The 18,390-nt window shown below is 39.4% G+C and overlaps 1 protein-coding gene across 12 annotated transcripts in view; it reads left to right on the plus strand.

The window, feature by feature from the left end:
* Akap13 (A kinase (PRKA) anchor protein 13) overlaps window positions 1-18,390 on the plus strand; it is a 299,084-nt gene that overhangs the window by 107,225 nt on the left and 173,469 nt on the right. For all 12 annotated transcript variants that reach the window (XM_006541256.3, XM_006541250.4, XM_006541252.4 and 9 more), the window contains exons 3-4: window positions 7,134-7,281; window positions 16,752-17,048. In XM_006541256.3, coding sequence (XP_006541319.1) covers window positions 7,134-7,281; window positions 16,752-17,048 — 445 coding nt within the window. The remainder of the gene's footprint in view (window positions 1-7,133; window positions 7,282-16,751; window positions 17,049-18,390) is intronic.

An 18,390-nucleotide genomic window follows, 5' to 3' on the forward strand; every position in this document is an offset into this window, starting at 1 on the left:
TTTACTATTACCAACTTCCTCGGTTTCACTTTCCCTTGTACTGTGGTGGGCTTAAACCTTATTTTGGGAAATCGATTTTTTAAAATTGATATATTTAAAGTTTTATTTTAAAAGTATGTGTCCGTGTGTCTGTGTGTCTGTGGGTTTGGTCATGTGAGTGCAGGTGCCTGCAGAGGGCAGAGGTCTAAGATTACCCTGGGGCTGCAGTTAGGGATTGCTGTGAGCTGCCTGATGTGAGTGCTGGGAATGGAACTGAGGTCCTCCTGCCAGAGCAGCACATGCTCTTCACCTCTCAGCCATCTCTGTTGCCCCCCCCCCCCCTGTACTCTTCCAAAACATTTAAAGATATGTTGTAGTCATTATGTTATTTTATCTTTAATATTTCATTATGTATTCGCTGAAGGCAAGGAACAAGGATACTGTCATATGATCAAAGCATAATTAGAAAAACCCAGGAATTTGAACATTGATACAAAATTAACTATGTAAATCTTATTCAAGTTTTGCTCGTTGTCCTAATAATGTAATAACAATTATAAAACAACATTCAGACCAGGATCATGCATTGTATATAGCTGGGAAGTCTTTTAAAAATATATTTATTAATTATTTGAGGATTTCATACAACATATTTTGATCATACTTATTCTTCTTCCCAGCTCCTCCCAGATTCACCCCCACCCCCTATCCATTCAACTTGTTCTCACTCTTTTTTTTCTCTCTCTTTTTTTAATTAAAATTTTTTTTCCTGGGCAGTGGTGGCATGTGCCTTTAATTTCAGCACTTGAGAGGCAAAGGCAGGTGGAGCTCTGAGTTCAAGACCAGTCTGATCTACAGTATGAGTTATAGGATAGCCGGGGCTACACAGAGAAACCCTGTCTCAATATTTTTTCCCATAACATATATTTTGATGGCGTTTTTCTGTTCCCTAGATCCTTCCCACCTCCTTACCCACTCAACTTTATGTTCTGTCTCTCAACCACCACCAAAAAAATACAAGAAAACAAAACAACAAGAAAAAAAAATCCAAGAAATAAGACCCTCACAAAAATGAAAATAAAAACAAACAAGCAAAAAAAAAATCAATAAGACAAAAAAATGTTAAAAGAGTCCACAAAAATACCACTGAGTTCATTTTCTGTTGACCAACTACTCCTAGTCAACCCTTAAGCGTGGTTGATATACCCAATGAGAATGTGTTGGAAAAAACCTGATTGTTCTCTTTGCCAGTGGGTATCCGTTGCAGACAGCTTCTTGATTAGGGTTGGGACCCAAAGTCCACTTCTACCTTTCAGTACTGGCATCTTGTCCATCTTGAACCTGTGTAGACCATTTGTGTGCTGCCAGTCTTCATGAGCTCATACGTGCATCAGTCCTCCTGTGTCTGGAACATGCTGTTTCCTTGGAGTCATCTGTCAACTCTTAGAATCTGTCTGCCTTCTCTTCCACTTCGATCCTTGAGGCTTGAGGGGAGAGGTTTGATGAAGACATCATGTTGAGGACTGAGTGTCACTCTTTGCTCACTGTCCAGTTGTAGGTCTGTGGAAATTCCCATCTACTGCAAGGAAGAGCCTCCCTGATGTGGCTTGAACAAAGCACTGATCTGTGGGTACAGCAGCATGTCATCAGGAGTCATTTTACTGCTGTGTTCCTTAGCAGAAAAATAGTAGTAGGTTTTTCTTAAGATTTTTGCAAGGCTTGGGGAGATGAGAGAAGAATAATGAAAGCAAATAGTGTGCTGAAATGTGATAATGAATCCTGTTAACCTTGCATGCCAATTAAAAAAGGGAAACTGCCACAACAGACTCCATGTTGTCAAAAAGTGGAAAGATGACCTAGCGAGATGGCTCGATGAATAAAGTGTGCCATCTGAGTGGAAGGCTGGGATTTGAATCCCTAGAACCCAGACGAAAGCTGAACCCAGAACCCAGCCTGCCTGTAGTCCTAGTATTTATAGCCAGGGATAGCGGCTTCCTGATGCATGATGGCTAGCTAGACTAGCCAAATGGATGAGGTCTGGGTTCAGTGATAGACCCTGCCTCAGTGAATATCGTTGCTTCTACATGCATGGACCCACACACATAAAAGCGTACATCTTGGCATGTATGCCCATTTTTAAATGCCCCCAAATTCAGAAATAAGACAAGCTCATTAAAAGTGCCTTTTTATTCTCTAGGAAGAACTGTTCTCAAGTTCTGGTGGCTTTTCCCAATATGTACTAGGTACTTTATAATACAACTGTATTATAGATGAAAATTATATCACTGAATAAAAGGATTTGATAGAGTTTACAGTATTACAATATTGATTTCATAATTGTCTCATAAGTACTTTAGACTAGAATTTTTGGAACTTGAATTTATTTTGGGGATTTAGAATATTTGCAGAGAAGCGATTAGACTTGTTAAACATCCCATATGTAAAAGTTTGAAACCAGAAATGTTCCCACATCCAAAGCTTTTTGGTCTTTTGTTGTTGTTGTTGTTTGTTTGCTTGTTTGTTTTTTGAGACAGGGTTTCTCTGTGTGACCCTGGCTGTCCTGGAACTCAATTTATAGACCAGGCTGGCCTCAAACTCAACAGAGAGCCTTCTGCCTCTGCTTTCTGAACGTGAGGATTAAAGGTATGCACCACCACCATATTCCAAAACATTTTTATTAAAATAAAAGTATTAGTTACTTTTCCTCCATCAAGGTCAGACTTTCTGAGCCTCCTTAGACAAACACCACCAACAACTGGAAGCCAAGTATTTAGTATCTGAGACTTTGGAGGGCATATCATTCACACCACCACAGGGACAGACTGGTGAACCAAAAAGTTACCCTACAGGTGGAACAACAATATGAACTACCCAGTACCCCCCAGAGCTCATGTCCCTAGCTGCATATGTATCAGAAGATGGCCTAGTCGGCCATCATTGGAAAGAGAGGCCCATTGGTCTTGCAATCTTTATATGCTCCAGTACAGGGGAACGCCAGGGCCAAGAAGTGGGAGTGGGTGGGTAGAGGAGTTGGGGGGTATGGGGGACTTTGGGATAGCATTGGAAATGTAAATTAAGAAAATATGTAATTTTAAAAAATGTTTAAAAAAGTTTTCTCTGTTTTTGGAGCCTTTCAGATTTCTTGACTAGGCAAGCTCCATGTATAATGTTGGTGCTGTTGGAATGACGGCCGATGCAGTTGCTGCAAGTGCTTTTTTTTCATTTCTTTTTTAATCAGTCATTGGATTCCTTCAGTAATCTCATGAGCTAAGCAGCATTACTGTCCTTCTTTACAGCGCAGGGTATGTAAGTAACATACTGCCAAGTTGAAACAGGTAAAAGGGCAGCGCCTTAGCTGGGCCTGCTGTGGAAATTATTCACCTTCCTGCCTTTTGCTGACCAGGTGGAAGGACTTGTTGCTTCTAAAGGGGAATAAAAAGCTCTCATAATGGTTACTGTCAACCATTGTCAACTTGATAGAATTTAGAATCACTTGGGATATGAGCCTCTTTTACCTATGGAGATTATCTTGATTATATGAATTAAGCTGGCGAGACCAGCCCACTGTGGGTGGCACGGTTCCCTGACTTAAAGGGAGAAAGTGAACTGAGCAGTAGTAGTTTGTAAACATTTGTAAACATTTGTTTGCTTTTTGTTTGATGGAATGTAACCTGCTGCTTCACGCTCCTGCCTCTGTGACTTCTCTCCCATGATGTATTGTAACCTGGAACTGAGCTAAAGAAATAGCCCTTTCTCCCTTAAGTTACTTTAATCAGAATTATTTTATCACAACAGGAAAAGACAGCCCTTGTTTTGTAGCATTTGGCAATTTTAGTAACATAATTTTGCCTTTAAGGGTTGATTTTAAGCTTTCCCTCCCTTTTTACTGAGGCTGAATTGGCAAGCAATGAATCCTGGGAAAAAATGTTAGTAGCACACTATTATGTAAATGTTCTTCCATATGCAGACCATAATGTAAATCTCAAGATATTATAGTATGATGTAGCCTTAATAATACAGGGCTTTTAGGTATTATATATGCTTTTAATTAATCTATTTTAGTTATTTGTAAGTTTAATTTCTAATAATAATTGTGCTCTGCAGTTGGCTTATAGAATTCCCAGAAATTTAACAGCTGACTCTCATGAGTTGGCCCAAGCTATTGCCATAGTCATCTTACTGCTGACCAAACTTACCTTCTGATATGTGTGGCCAACATTATATAAGACATCAGTGATTTCTCTCTTTTACCATTTCTTCCCCCCAAATTTCCTTCTTCATTTTCCTGTATCTCTATTTACCCTGTTTCCCACATACTGTCTCTTCAGTCCACTTCTACAGTATAATTAATTCACTTCTGAAATGCATAGCTCTTTTCCATTCTATTACTTCCTTCCCCCAAGTTATTCCTGCTTATTGAAGAAAGGTCCTAGGTGACTAGTATTTTGTGGAATAGAGTCTTTGCCAAGGTCTTGTAGAGAGGCAATCTTTGGTATGGAAAAAGAACACATATTCTTGGAGTTCTGGTGGAGAGTCAGAGTTAAAACAGTTTTTATCTAAATCATAAGGTAATTCTTGCATTGCTACTACTACAGTAACTTCTGTATAAGTAAGTAAAAGATGTGGGCAACTGAGACGTCCCACCATTTATAATTCTTTAGTTTTTTTTAAATCCTTATATTAAAAACCCATTTTTATGGATAATTAAGCAGTTTTTTTAATCACTATACATTTTTATTTGGGAGATCATCTATGCTTATAAGATAATGCCTAATATAGACTACCTTTCTCATTAGTTATTGTGAAATTATGGCCCTAAAAATGATCAAACTCAAGTATACACTTCTCATTAATGAAGAGAGGGAAATTTTTGTCTTTGTAAGGGCTGCACTGTTTCTTAGGCTTATGTTGCTGGAGATTGATGGCATAGGTGCAGTCTTTTCTTGTTGTTGGGTCTGACTAAAATAGTAATTGAGAATATCTTGACCATTATTTTTGTTATTCAGCTCATCTGTGTAGTTAGCAGTGTGGCAGACTTGTTAGCTGTTCAACCAGACTCGTCAACCTGTGTATTCTGAGAGTTGGGCCTAGTTTTGAACAACAGAGTGATCGATCAGAGCTTCTCTCACAGAGAGTAGAGATCAAGTAACCAGTCACCTGGATAAAAGTTCTGACGGAGATCTGAGACTCTTCTCCTACATACAACCAAGCCCGCGTGCTTGATCTTTCAGAGTCATCTCCAGTAACACTAGGTAACTCGTGAACTTCCATAAAATAGGAGTTCTATGCACCTGGGAAATGTGGAGTGTGTTTGCTCTCTGTTACTATTAGAGGGAATCAACTACATTTAGTTCCAAGTGCCTTTGGAACTCAGCCTTTGAATTGCCTTGAGGTTAGTAAAGCTTTGTTCTCTTCTCTTGGGTATAGGTTAAAAGTATGAAAACAATTCAGAATTTAGTAATTTTGTATTAATGCTTTGTTAAAAGGATGTCAGTTGCTTTTGTCAGCCACCTCTTGCCCTCATTGAAAGGAAGCCCCAAATTAACTAGTAAGGGCACAGACAGAACCTCAGCAAGAAGACCCTCCTCATGTGAGAGAAGTTCTGGGGTCTGAAAAGAAGGATTCTGTCTTAGAGTGCCAGTTTAGAAATCTAAGTTAGAAATTTCAGTTAGAAATGCGAGTGGACTTCCTCTCGTGTGAAGGTGTAGGCAAGCGTGTAAGTGTGGATGAATGGGCACAGCTGTGGCATGGAGTTACGTAACAAAGCAAGCTAGAGGCAGAGGGTGTGGGCCATAGGTCTTAGTTTCCAGCACATGAAGGAAAAGATGAAACTTCTCTGGTTTTATTTGTAGAACATGAGGGGTCTTCAGTACCTACAGAGAATGGACTGTTCTCATTGTGCCTCAGACATTCAAGCTGATTGGCTCATACTAAAGGATGACATTTCTCTGGTTTAAGCCTTTTAAAATCATTTCCAGAGAACGGCGTGTATGTAAGGCCAAACTACAATTTGGAGTAGTGATCAAAACTAATGATAATTCATTTCTGACCATAATAGCTCTGTGTTATGGTGCTTTGGAGTGTTCCAGTTATAGCCAAATAAGTTATGGCTTATTTGGGGTTATGGTTCATTCTGACTTATGTGTCGAATTCGGTGGACTTGAGCACTGGGTATAAAATAAAAACAACATTTATGCTCCAGGAAACACTTTGAACTCAGTCTATAAAGTCAACATGCTCTTAACATTTATTAAACTTAACCTTAGGTTTGATGATATAATTTTAAGTTTTCAGCATATATCAAAATGCTGCCTTCTCTACTGATTCTGGGTTTAGTAATGTGGCCACAGGGTGGCATGATTCCCTTACATACCTTGTTGTTGATTAAAATGAAAAAGATGAAGACATACAAATTAAATGATAATTCTTTCCCCAATTTTATGTTAAAATGTCCAGGTTTTTTTTTCCTAAATTGATGTTTCTGTACTTCATTATTAAGATTTGAAGAATATTAAATCTCAGTACCCTAAGCTTTGATGTGTTAAAGGTTTTTTCCCTGTTCTTGTTAGCTTATGGTTATAGCACAAATTATGTTTATATTTGAGAAGAATGCTAATTAGGGCTGCATGTCACAGTGTATATTTAACTACAAGCTTTAGCTTTTTTTTTTAAAGCCAACTTATAAAAACTGATAGAGTATTTGAAACTGGCAGACAAAGATGTTTGTCATCCTCAATAGTTGTGAAGTTGTTTGCATAGTTACTGGCATGACACTTACCTCGTTTTAAAGGCTTCCTGGAAGGCTGAGTGAAGGAGGAGAACAGGGATGTCAGATGATCGAGAGGCACAGGCTATTCAAAGTGACCTTTTATTTAAATAGATGGGAAGTCCACTCTGCTCATGAGTTTCATATAGCAACTCTAAAGGCAGAAGGGTTGTTTCCATTTATACAAGTCCAGGAAAGTTAAGTTTGATGGATCTAAGTCAATCTTTGTAGGTGGAGTTTGAATGCACACGTTACCATTTCAAAGCAGATCTATATACCCTCACCTTTGTTGGGAAATGGATAGACTTAGTAGTAATTTATGAGATGTAAAATTTAGCAGGCTCCCAATAGGAACCTTACTAATACAGACTTGTGGACTCTTTTCCAGGGCGATTGTGTTGTTACAGTATTGCTTGCTGAAGAGGACAAAGTTGAAGATGATGCTATTTTTTACTTGATATTTTCTGGCTCTACCCTCTATCACTGCACAAGTACCCGGAAAGTCAGTTCTGATACGTTGGAGACAATTGCTCCTGGTAAGTATCTAAATGGTGTCTTTTCTAGCCTTCATCAATTATTTGTAATTTTGCTCTTTATTTTGAGACCAAGTTTGGTAGCAAACAGCTAAACCTGGGCGTGAAACTCTGTTTCTTACCTCAGCCTCCTGAGTGCTGGGATTGCTGGCCTATATAATATACTGGGCTTCTTTATTCTTGGTGGGGACGGGGACACACGCACACATATTTGGTTAGTATAGAGTAATAGAAGGAGCAAAGCAGAGTGCTCACCTAACAGCTGTTGTTAGATCTTTAAGTATATTGCTAGTGCTTTTGTTTGCTCCACACACGTATGAACCTACCTAGAAGTAAAGTGACATTACAAATTGAAGGGTATCAGTATTAGGATCAGCAAAAAAAAAAAAAAAAAAAAAAAGGAACAAACCCACTAATTTGTTAGAGCTTGAGAAAACTGAGAGCTACATGGGAGGTATACATTCTCATGTGATTATCATGATGATGCTTCAGAATTTATTTTATTGTGAGTTTCACAGTGACAAAACCAAAACAGAAAACCTAATTAATAATACATACCTCATGTCTGGGGTGCACAGTGTCTTTGTTAATCCTGAGATTTGAAAGAGAAAGACTAATTCTACCATTATTCTTTAAGGAGAAATAATGAAGCTATCAACATTATATAGAGTATTCCTCCAAATTTTGAAGCAAGCTTTATTAAATATTAAATACTGACTTGGTGAATTCTGGCCGGGTCCACTCCCTGGAATTCCTAGCTGAGAGGCCCACGACACTTGTTGTATGTCTTTTTATGGACAAAACCATTCAACCACTGTATTTTCCCATGGCTTCATTGTTATTTTCTAAGAACTGCAGCTCCCAGAATACAGAAGTTACCTCCCTTGCGTAGGTGGGGTTTATGGGTTAATTTTGGGTCTTACATATTTTACATAAAGGCAATGCCTTGGACTTACAAGCCATAGAACACTATGGAGTGCTGGGCTACTTACCACTGCATTTATAAATGTAAACACGATTTAAGAAATCAATTACTAGTCATCGGGGCACTGCTATCAACTTCCTGTTGGGAAGGGAGAAGGGTTCTCTAACTAGGAGTCAGTCCCTGGGTAGACTCCTGCCAGGAAGTGAAATGAGATTAGTCGTATGGATTCATTTCTTCTTAATTAGAATTTGTGATTAAAATTAACCCCCATTGTGTGTGTGTTTCCCAGGAGCGCCCTAGCCACACCCTCTATGGGTGTCTATTTGTGTTTCTTGATCCTGAATACTGCTGCCCTAGTGTTCTAATCTGACCAGAGTCAGCATTGCACTCTGATACTATTTTTGTCATTCTTGACTCATCCATTCACTTGTAGCTCAGAATACTCAATTTTTATTCTCTTTTATCAGCTTTTCCCTTACTGAGGTCTTCTATTCTCTATTGTTCTTACTGATTCAAATTTTCTCTCCTCAATAGCCTCATTATTCCTCCACTCGCCTAATTTCATTGATTTTTGATAGGAAGTGCCCAGTTATGTCAGAGTTCAGAAAGACTCTCGTGTACCCACTGGAGGGTAGGGGTAATTGTGGCATCACTTCAGCATGCGGATCTCTGTTGTACTCTGGATGGTGTGTGAGAAACTGGTAGAGTCTCCCAGCTGCATCCCCCTGCTTTGGTCATCATGTTTGAGACTTTTTGTTTACTTGCCTCTTTCAGCTACTGTCATTGGATTCTTGTAACATTTTGTAATTGAGGAGTGGAGATGGATATTGAAGGCTGTGGGTCGGGTACAGAACCCACACAACTTTTAACACCTCATTCATATCATGGGATTAACTTTATAACCCAGGATCAAACTGGCTTCGGTCCGCTCTTGCGGTCATCTTAGACTTGTGTTTTTCCTTCCCTTAGGAACTTCCTCAGCATGCTTTTTCTAAAAGCACTCCAGTGTATCTGCACACCGGCCTACTTCCTGGACATGCTCGAACACTTTTCTATGCAGTTAGCTTCCCATTCACTGCATGTTTAGCCCATCGCCCTTTTATTTCAGCTAAAGTGTTAGCTTCATAAGGGCACGGGTTTGTTTTGCATGCCCGTGTATGTTAATTCAGCTTTTCTAGGAATCCCTGCTGCTTGGTGGACATTGTTTCACCTGAGCAGACATTCTAGAAAGGTGCCTGTCTTACCCTCCCTTCCTCTTCCCTCTTTGGGGAACTACAAAAGGAGTTTAATTTCTTGAGTTGAATTCTTAGCCTGTCACCAAGTCTGTGTCTCTTCCCGGGGGTGACTTTGATGGTTTCCGTGAGTCAGTGATAGTGATAGCCTCCGACTTCCTGTCTGTTGAGGGCCCTTGTCGGCCAATCAGAATTCTTGATAGAAGTCTGTACAGTGCTTTGGCATTGCAGTTACTGGATAAATAGTCACTGGTTTTTTTGTTTTGTTTTTTTTTTTTTCTTTTTTTTGGTAGCAGGTGTTCCTGATAGGGCTGTCTCTGTGCCCTTTCTGCTTATTCTAGGGTGAGCCCTGCCATTTCCAGTCATCTGAGTTCTAAGAAGAAAAAGCTTTGTGCCTTGTTCTCCCCTTTAATGTCATGCTTTATTCAGATAGCTGGCTTTGGTTTTTCTTTGAGTTCTCTGTATGATTCATTGTCTGTGTTTTGCTACATTTAGTTCTTACTAAAACCAGATGATTGATTGACCTTCAGAAAGCAGCTACATTTTCATGCTAGTCTGTCACCTTTTATCAAATATTTTCTGTAAATAGGTTGGAACAATGAGACATTTCTAAATTATAGGAAAAATTCTTCCATCATGTAAAACAGTTATAAGCGTCCTCCTCTTCTAATGTTCGTCTTTTGTGGGAAAAGGTATTTTGAGAGGATCTCGTTGTCACCACCCTGTCCCACCTTTGAGCACTGAGATTACATGGGTGAGCCACCAGGACTGACTTATTTTCTCCTTTGTGTGTGTGTTTCTGATAAGAATCTTACAGTAAAAGGAGATTATAAAGCAGGACGATTAGGCGGCTAAGACCGTCCTCCGCCACTTAACAAGTTTGAGAATGATCCAGGCTATATGAAATCCTGATTCAAAAGGAAAAGGGAAACTATAAAGAAGTTATAAAGGCTTTTAAAGCAGTTTTTATTGCTTTCCTTTCTTCTATTGAAGTCTGGAGATATAATATAGTTCATCTTGAGATAAATAGCATAGAGACTCGTCTACTTTTTATGTTTTTGGATATTTGAATGCCTTATAAAGCGCATACTATGTATGGTATATAGTGACATTTAATGAAAATATTTCAAAGACTTTGAAACAATTTCTTATTCTTAAAATTAAACTCATCTTTACAGTAATTAACATTAGAGACTGGCCGCAATTCATAATAAAATGCTCCATTCAAAATAACTTTGAGGCTAGAGGGAGTCAGAAGGTAAAAATGCTTGTTATACAAGTCTGACTACCTGAGTTTGCTCTCTGGAATCCAGGATGGGAAGAGAGACTTGGCTTCCATACGCAGCCTTCTGACCTTCCTCAGCATCCCTGCTTTCTCCTCCTCCAGTAATAGAAAGTGAACAAAATTTAGAGACTTTCAAATGGCTGCTTGAAGAATATCATTTCAGTTTTATTGAGCCATCTATCTTAAAGGTATCTTAGGATGTGTAACAAAGTTTGGGGGTTCACTTTTACTAGGCAGTTTAGACAACGCAAATTATGATTTTATCATTTACAAATGGAATAGGGATTAGTATGTTCAGTACACTGTGTTGTGAAAGGCTTTGGTATAGGCTATTTCTAAAATCAAATCATTTTAGTTTATCTATTAATATATTTCTAGAATCAAAACAAAGGCTTCTGTTTGGTAGTAAAATTACAAATTTTCACTGATGTCCAATTAGACTCAACACTTACACACTTTTCTCTTGTTTCGTATTTATCCAGGATAGCTGGCCATGTAAGGATAGCTGGCCATGTAAGGTAGTTTCATTGTGAAGTGAAAAGAAAAAAAAAAATCTATTATATTTACAGGTACCTTTTAGCTAATGAAAACTTAGAGCTTAAATCTTACAAAGTAGTCCTATGTTTATAGCACCATGTAATTTTTATTTCTTGTGAGCCAAGACACTCTTTAGGAGCAAGGGTTGGTTATCAAATCAAGAAGTATTTTGAAATAAAAAGCTACGAGCTTTTAATTTGCACAGTCAAGAATTCTTATAATTTCCCTTAAGTTATCAGTTACTATTTCAAACTGAACACTTTATAATAGTCTATGTAATCCAAGTATAAGATAATATCTTTTTTTTTCTTTCCATTTTTTATTAGGTATTTAGCTCATTTACATTTCCAATGCTATACCAAAAGTCCCCCATACCCACCCACCCCCACTCCCCTACCCGCCCACTCCCCCTTTTTGGCCCTGGCGTTCCTCTCTTTCCAGTGATGGCCGACTAGGCCAATAAGATAATATCTTGACAGCTTTGAGTTTGTCTATTGAGTTTGTTTTAAAAAAATCAAATAATGGAAAAATTTTAAAAAATAAAAATTTGGGAAAAAAAATCAAATAATGCAGTTCATATAAGGGCTGCCCTGGAAAAGCAAACCAGGAAGTAGTTGAAGAGAGGAAAAAGTGCCCACCTGTGTGGCTAGCAGTGATGATGCTGTGTTAGATATCATTTCTACATCTTGTACCCGTGAGCACTGCACCGTAATCCTAGGGTGTTACAGCGTGACTGATAGATAATAAATCAGTGTAAATTGGATCTTGGTGTGTGTGGGGCGGGGGGGGGGGTTCTTATTCTTCGCATACAAAGTATACACACACGTAAACAAACCTAAGGCATATCAATGAGACTCAAGATTCTACTAGGTAGAGGTTGAATAGGGAAAAGCTAAAAATGGTTTCTAGGAGTAATGAAAATAGGAAAAAGGGTTGGAAAGCACTGCTTTCAAGGTTTAGGCTAGAATACAGAAATCACGCTGTAGAGTTCAATAGCCTGCCCTTTTTCACAGTACACATGATGGGGTTCTAAGTTTGCTGTTGTATTTTTCTTTGTTTTTGTGTTTTGTCCCTCACTGTTATTCCCCTGCATGTAGAGACATTCTATAAATGCATCAAATTCGTTTGCCCGCCCTTAGTCTGCAGGATCTAGCAGTGTGGTCTTGTCTGTTTATTTGATCCTCTCTGGAGGGGGTGGAGAGCAGTCTGCAAACTGAGCATTTCACTTTTACTGTTCCAGAGGAAGAAAACCACATCAGGTTCTTAAACACGTCTATGATAAACTGAGTAGTAAATCTAGTTTATATCCCATTGCTGACTAATAGAGTCTCCTCTTTCTGTGTGGGATTGGCCTGGGCTGGTCCAGTAAGCGCTTTTAGGGTACTTTTTTAGATCGATGATAAAAACAAAGGCCGGATTGTTTTAGTCTCCGAAGAAGAGATGGCCCAGGGTGGGATGTGTTCCACTTTTAGCTTAACAGGAAATGAAGTAATTTTTGGGTCATAGTTCAGTACTTTTGTTTATTTGTAGCAGTTTTGCGTTTCCATGGGTGCAGATGCTTTAGACAGTGATAAAATGCTTGCAGGGAAAGAAGCCTGCAGGGAGGCTCTCCCAACCTCAGGCACACGTACTTTTGACCCACAGGGCCTAGGATTTACTGAGTTTAAGAAGACTGTTAACCTTAGATAACTTGCTTCTTACCTGGGTGCTTCTGGGTGCTTTTTGTTTAAGTCTTTTCTCCTGTTGTTTTTATTTTTATTTTTATTTTTTCAGTTCTGCAGTGCTAATAAAGTTGTTAGTTGTCCTACAGGCTTGCTGGCTTGTGAAACACTTTGTCAAGATTTAGTGATCTATTTTTCTGTGTGATACTTAAACAACAGTAGTGTTTTGAGTATAACTACCAGTTCCTGGTGCCTGTTTGCCATGTGCTTTGTGTGGTGCCTGCTGATATTTTCAATACTTCTGTAAGGTTGATGGTATCATTTTATGGTCAGAGAAAGGCTTCAAGGCTGGGTGTGTGTTAGGATGACCACACCTTTCTGCAAGAGAACTTGGCACACAAATCTACTGTTTCCTTCATTATTCCCTGTAGATTACTTGGTGGGTAACAGATCCTTCAGACCTCATACTTATGTTCTGTTTTCATTGTAAACAAAATTGACACTGCAGGGTCCTAAAATGCACTTAAACTTAGGACTTTCTCCCCTCAACAGTTTCTGGGAATTTTGTTTCTTTCTGAATCCTATAGGATAGCTTCTTTTAGAAATTGAGTAAAATTTCAGTACTTTTCCTTTAAAAAAGAAATAGCTCTGCTTATGTTCCTCTTGTTACCAGGAAATTGAGTGGAAACAAAAACACCATGGAAACTAGTTGAAAATTGTTGCTATTGCACTTCCCTACTACAACTTCTGTTTTTATTGTATTAAATTTGCTATAATTTCCCATCCTGTCTTTGTACTGTAGCTTTAGACTAAGGCAGACATAAGATTAATATTCCTCCTCCTCCAGCCGTAATCTGTCTAGAGCAAGCTTACAGTGAGTCTTACCTGTGCTTCTACACTGAGACCAGTTTTATTCCTAGATGTATATTACACAACCCTTAGTTTTAAACAATGGTAACCCCTTTATTTTTCATTTTATTTGAAAAGACACAGGGACTAAAAACTAATCTTGAGCTTGATAGTGATACTCTGCCAATCTTGAGTGTTTTGGCCACACGGTAGGTACTTAGTACTTTTTTTAGAGTTGTCTTTTATTTTATATATTTGCTTGTTTTGCCTGCATATATATATGTGTACCACTTATGTGCATATGGAGGTATCTTAGTTACTTTTCAGTTCTGTAAGAGTACCATGACCAAGACAAACTTAGAGAAGAAAGATTTTATTTGGGGCTTACCGTTTCAGAGGCTGAGTCTGAGTCTGTGATTATCATGAAGGGAGGCATGGGAGCAGGCAGGTAAGCATGGTGCTGAAGTAGTAGCAGAGAACTCACATTTTGATCCACAAGGAGGAGGCAGAGAGAGCTGACTGGCAATGCCATGGGTTTTTGAAACCTCAAAGCCACCCCAGTGACACGCATCCTCCAATAAGGCCACATTTTCTAAATCTTTCTCAAACAGTTCCACCAACTGAAGACCACTTATTCAATCATATGAGCTTATGTGGACCTTTCTCATTCAAACCACCACATTTCACTTTCTGGCCTTAATATGCTTCTAACTATATCATAAAGCAAAATGCACTATAAGTCCACAGAATTTTTCACAGTGTCACTATCATTTCAAAATCTAAAGTCTCTTCTGAAACTCAAGGCAGACGCAGTGTGGGTACATACACACTACCACCATGACCACCACGACCATCATCCCAAAAGCTGAGCACGGTGGCACAGTGAGGAAAAAGTGGACCAAAGCAAGACTGAAACGCAAAAGGGCAAACTCTTAAATCCTTGTAGTTTAGTCTCTGATGTCAAGGGTGGCATCCACCCTTCCAGCTTTATTGTCTGTAACACACTTCTCTCAGGGTGGTTCTACTTCCTGTATGCAACTTTTCCTGGCAGGCATCCCGTGGCTCTGGCACTTCCAACATCCTGACATCTTTGATGTAATTCAGGCTTCATTTTCCTAGCTCCATTCAGCGGTCTCTTAGGGTCTCCATACAGGACCTCCCTTGCCAGATGCCTAAGTCTTTGGGGGCCTTCCTTCACGGTGGAAGAACATCCCACAGATCTTTTACTCCTGTCTTCGTCTTGACTCTAAAGCTATGGCTAATGTTCCCAAGTTTGTCTGCCTGCTTGGGATGGAACCTAGATGCCTCTTAGAGTTACATTTGTTGTTGCTTTTAAGGAACAGGTAATGTTTTATGCCTTTTCTTGTTTCACGTTGGAAGCTTAGCTGGGACCCAGTCTTGCTTCAAGCGAACCCCTCTCTTTATTCCATTTCATGGCAGGCCTTTCCTTATCTTTTCAGCATAAGCCTTGGTTCCAACAATACATTTCCTAGTGCCCCTTTCTTCTTGGAATGCATATTTTGTATTTTCTTTTTTTTTTTTTTTTTTTTTTTTTTTTTTGGTTTTTCGAGTCAGGGTTTCTCTGTAGCCCTGGCTGTCCTCGAACTCACTTTGTAGACCAGGCTGGCCTCAAAAGCAGAAATCCGCCTGCCTCTGCCTCTGCCTCCCAAGTGCTAGGCGTGCGCCACCACGCCCGGTGCTATTTTGTATTTCTTTTTGTCTGCTGTGACATTTTTGTTATAGACCTGCTTAAGAGAGGTTGCTAATACCACACAGCAAGGCAATACTGAAATCTTGAAATCTCTTCTGCCAGTGAAATCAGCTGGAAACCTCCAGATTCTAGAAAGAGTACAAAAAGAAGCTACATTCTTTGCCAACATATCACAAAAATGGTATCTAGCCCAGTTAATTCATATTGTTCTCCTGAAACCTCTTGGGCTGGGCCTTCATAGCTTACAACACTCTCATCACTATGTTCTTCCAACTTACTCTTTTTATGTATCTGGGGGGGGAGATCTCTCTCTCTCTCTCTCTCTCTCTCTCTCTCTCTCTCTCTCTCTCTCTCTCATAGGAGCAACATATAACCCTAGCTAGTTGAGAACTGCATTTGAAAAACTGAGAAAAAATAGTGAATAGTTTGTTAAATACAATCTCCTTGTTGGAAATACTTAATTCTGAAAGGCTAGGAAACTGCGCAGAAGAAAGTGTTGTTCTGTAAGGACACTAACAGAGCTTTGTGTTGTTCAGTCTTTAAAGTTAGTCTGTAGTGCAGCATTCAGTGGCATGTAGCTGCTAGTCTCAGGTCACGTGGTGCCTGCTGAGCCGTATGGTGGGGAGCACAGTCTGCTTCATGTGTGCATTTTTCTGAGTGGGGCTTGTAACCACAGCATCGCATCATCTTTATTTGAACCAGGTGGTTTGATTGACAGGCTTATTGCCTTAGTGGTTGGGACAGGTAAAAGGTACCTGGGAGCAACTGTTCTGTAACATTGACCTTGGCTTGCTCAAAGCATGAAAGGTTTTCCTTTTGACTATTCTACATTCTTTGATTTACTGTATGGTGGTACAGAGCTATCTGGGCCACTCCTGCCGTTCCCCATTTCTCCTGTTGTTAATGTGGATCTAACTCTACTGAGTAAGCCTTAGAGTATCTATTGCATGCTGGACCTTAGAGGATCCTAGAGCTTTCATTCTGTAATTTGTTCAGATGTAACAGCACTAGTTTTTACAGCCTGTTCTTTGTTACATACTGTTACTGGAATGGTATAAAAGCTGGGGTTCATATTTGTTAGCAGTTTGTTAAAGATATCACTCATATTTGCAAATAATAATTAGAAAACCAAAAATAGAATTTTAAGAAATCAGGAGAGGAAGATTTTCTTTTAGAAGGAGAAATCTTATGTACTATTTAAAAAGCTGAAAGGACTCACTTGGGTTCTTTCATCAATAAGTTCAACTTTCTTTGCTGCCTGTGCTTTCTTTAGGTCACGACTGCTGTGAGACAGTGAAGGTGCTGCTCTGTGCTTCCAGAGAGGGCCTTCCTGTGTTTGTAGTCGCTGAAGAAGACTTCCATTTCGTCCAGGATGAGGCGTATGATGCAGCTCAGTTCCTGGCAACCAGTGCTGGAAATCAGCAGGCTCTGAACTTCACACGGTTCCTCGATCGATCAGGACCTCCTTCTAGAGATGTGAACTCTCTCGATGAGAAGGTGGCACTGGCATTCAGACACCTGAAGCTGCCTGCAGAATGGAACGTGTTAGGGACAGATCACACTTTGCATGGTGAGAAGCCACAGACTTACAAGCTGCCTTGGAATACCTCTGCTTTCCCTTTTAAACAACCACTGTGGTTCAAGCCTCCTCGGTGGCTGAGTAAACTAGAATTCCTACGCAGTATTTTCTTCTTCCAGGTGCATAGCCTAAGTAGACTGGCACATCTCTGTGCATCTGGATTGACTGCTCAAGCCAGGCGGGTGGTTGACGGTTCATGAGAGTAGCAGAGTGATCTTTTGCTGTTTCCTCACAAAAGTATACCTATAGGTGTTTTTGTATGTGCGGTTCTGTAGAAGTACTGTGGAGTTGTTGGAAGCAGTCGTAGAGGAGTGCGTCAGGGAAGCATGAGCTCAAGATAAACATTAGACACTCGGCAGTTCTTAGACCAGGGTATTGACTCTATGATGCCATATAAAAGTTCTTACAGGATCGCATTAAAAAAATAAAAACAACCCTGCTATAAACAACACTTATGTTAAATCCTTCTAATCAGACAAGGATTTCACCATATGGTTACTCTTACAGCAAATGATATCTAAATGTTATAACTACAAATATGTATAGTTTTAATAAAATAGTCCTGATTCATAAATAACATCCTGTTTCTGTCCTTAGAGCAAATACAATTGAGAAAAATGTGTAAATAAATATCCCACATAGCACACAAATTATCTAGTACTGCCAAGACATTAGGATCTAAATATGTGACGTTTAGAGCCTCAGTACCTATTCAGAGTACTTACTGATGGCTCCTGATTGTTCCTAATTCTGCCATTTCTGTGTCAGATGTGGGAACAATTGCAATTACACTTTTATTCTGTCTTACTTAAAGAGTATAGCCTAGAGTGTGTACTGGTTTGCAGGCTAGTTGTTTAAATATACCACGACAACTAGCTCATCATCTTTTCAAGGTACAAAACATTGATAAGCCTTTGCAGGTCAGTAACAAGTCTCATGAAAGGATAAAACGGTTCAGTCCTCAAAGGAAGGGTCTGCGGAGAGCAGTGGAGTTGCTTTGCTCTGCTCTTACTTTTGCTGAAGATAGTCTTAACTTTTGAGCAAGGAGAAATTTGTTTTTCATCCTTTAAAAGATTGTGTTATTCATTTACTCATTCATTCGTTTGAGATAGCACCTCACTGTGTAGTCCTGGCTGTCCTAGAGATCAGACTAGCTTCGACTAAAATTCATAGAGATCCACCTGCTCCTGTCTCCATAGTGCTAGTATTAAAGGCTTCACTTATTTTTATTTTATGATATAGGTATTTTGCTTGAGTGTGTATGTTTGCACCATATGTGTGCCCCGTGTCTACCATGGCCTGAAAAAGGTATCAGATCCCCTGGAATGGGGTT

The sequence above is a fragment of the Mus musculus genome, chromosome 7 (genome assembly GCF_000001635.26).
Source record: "Mus musculus strain C57BL/6J chromosome 7, GRCm38.p6 C57BL/6J".
NCBI classification, from domain to species: Eukaryota; Metazoa; Chordata; class Mammalia; order Rodentia; family Muridae; genus Mus; species Mus musculus.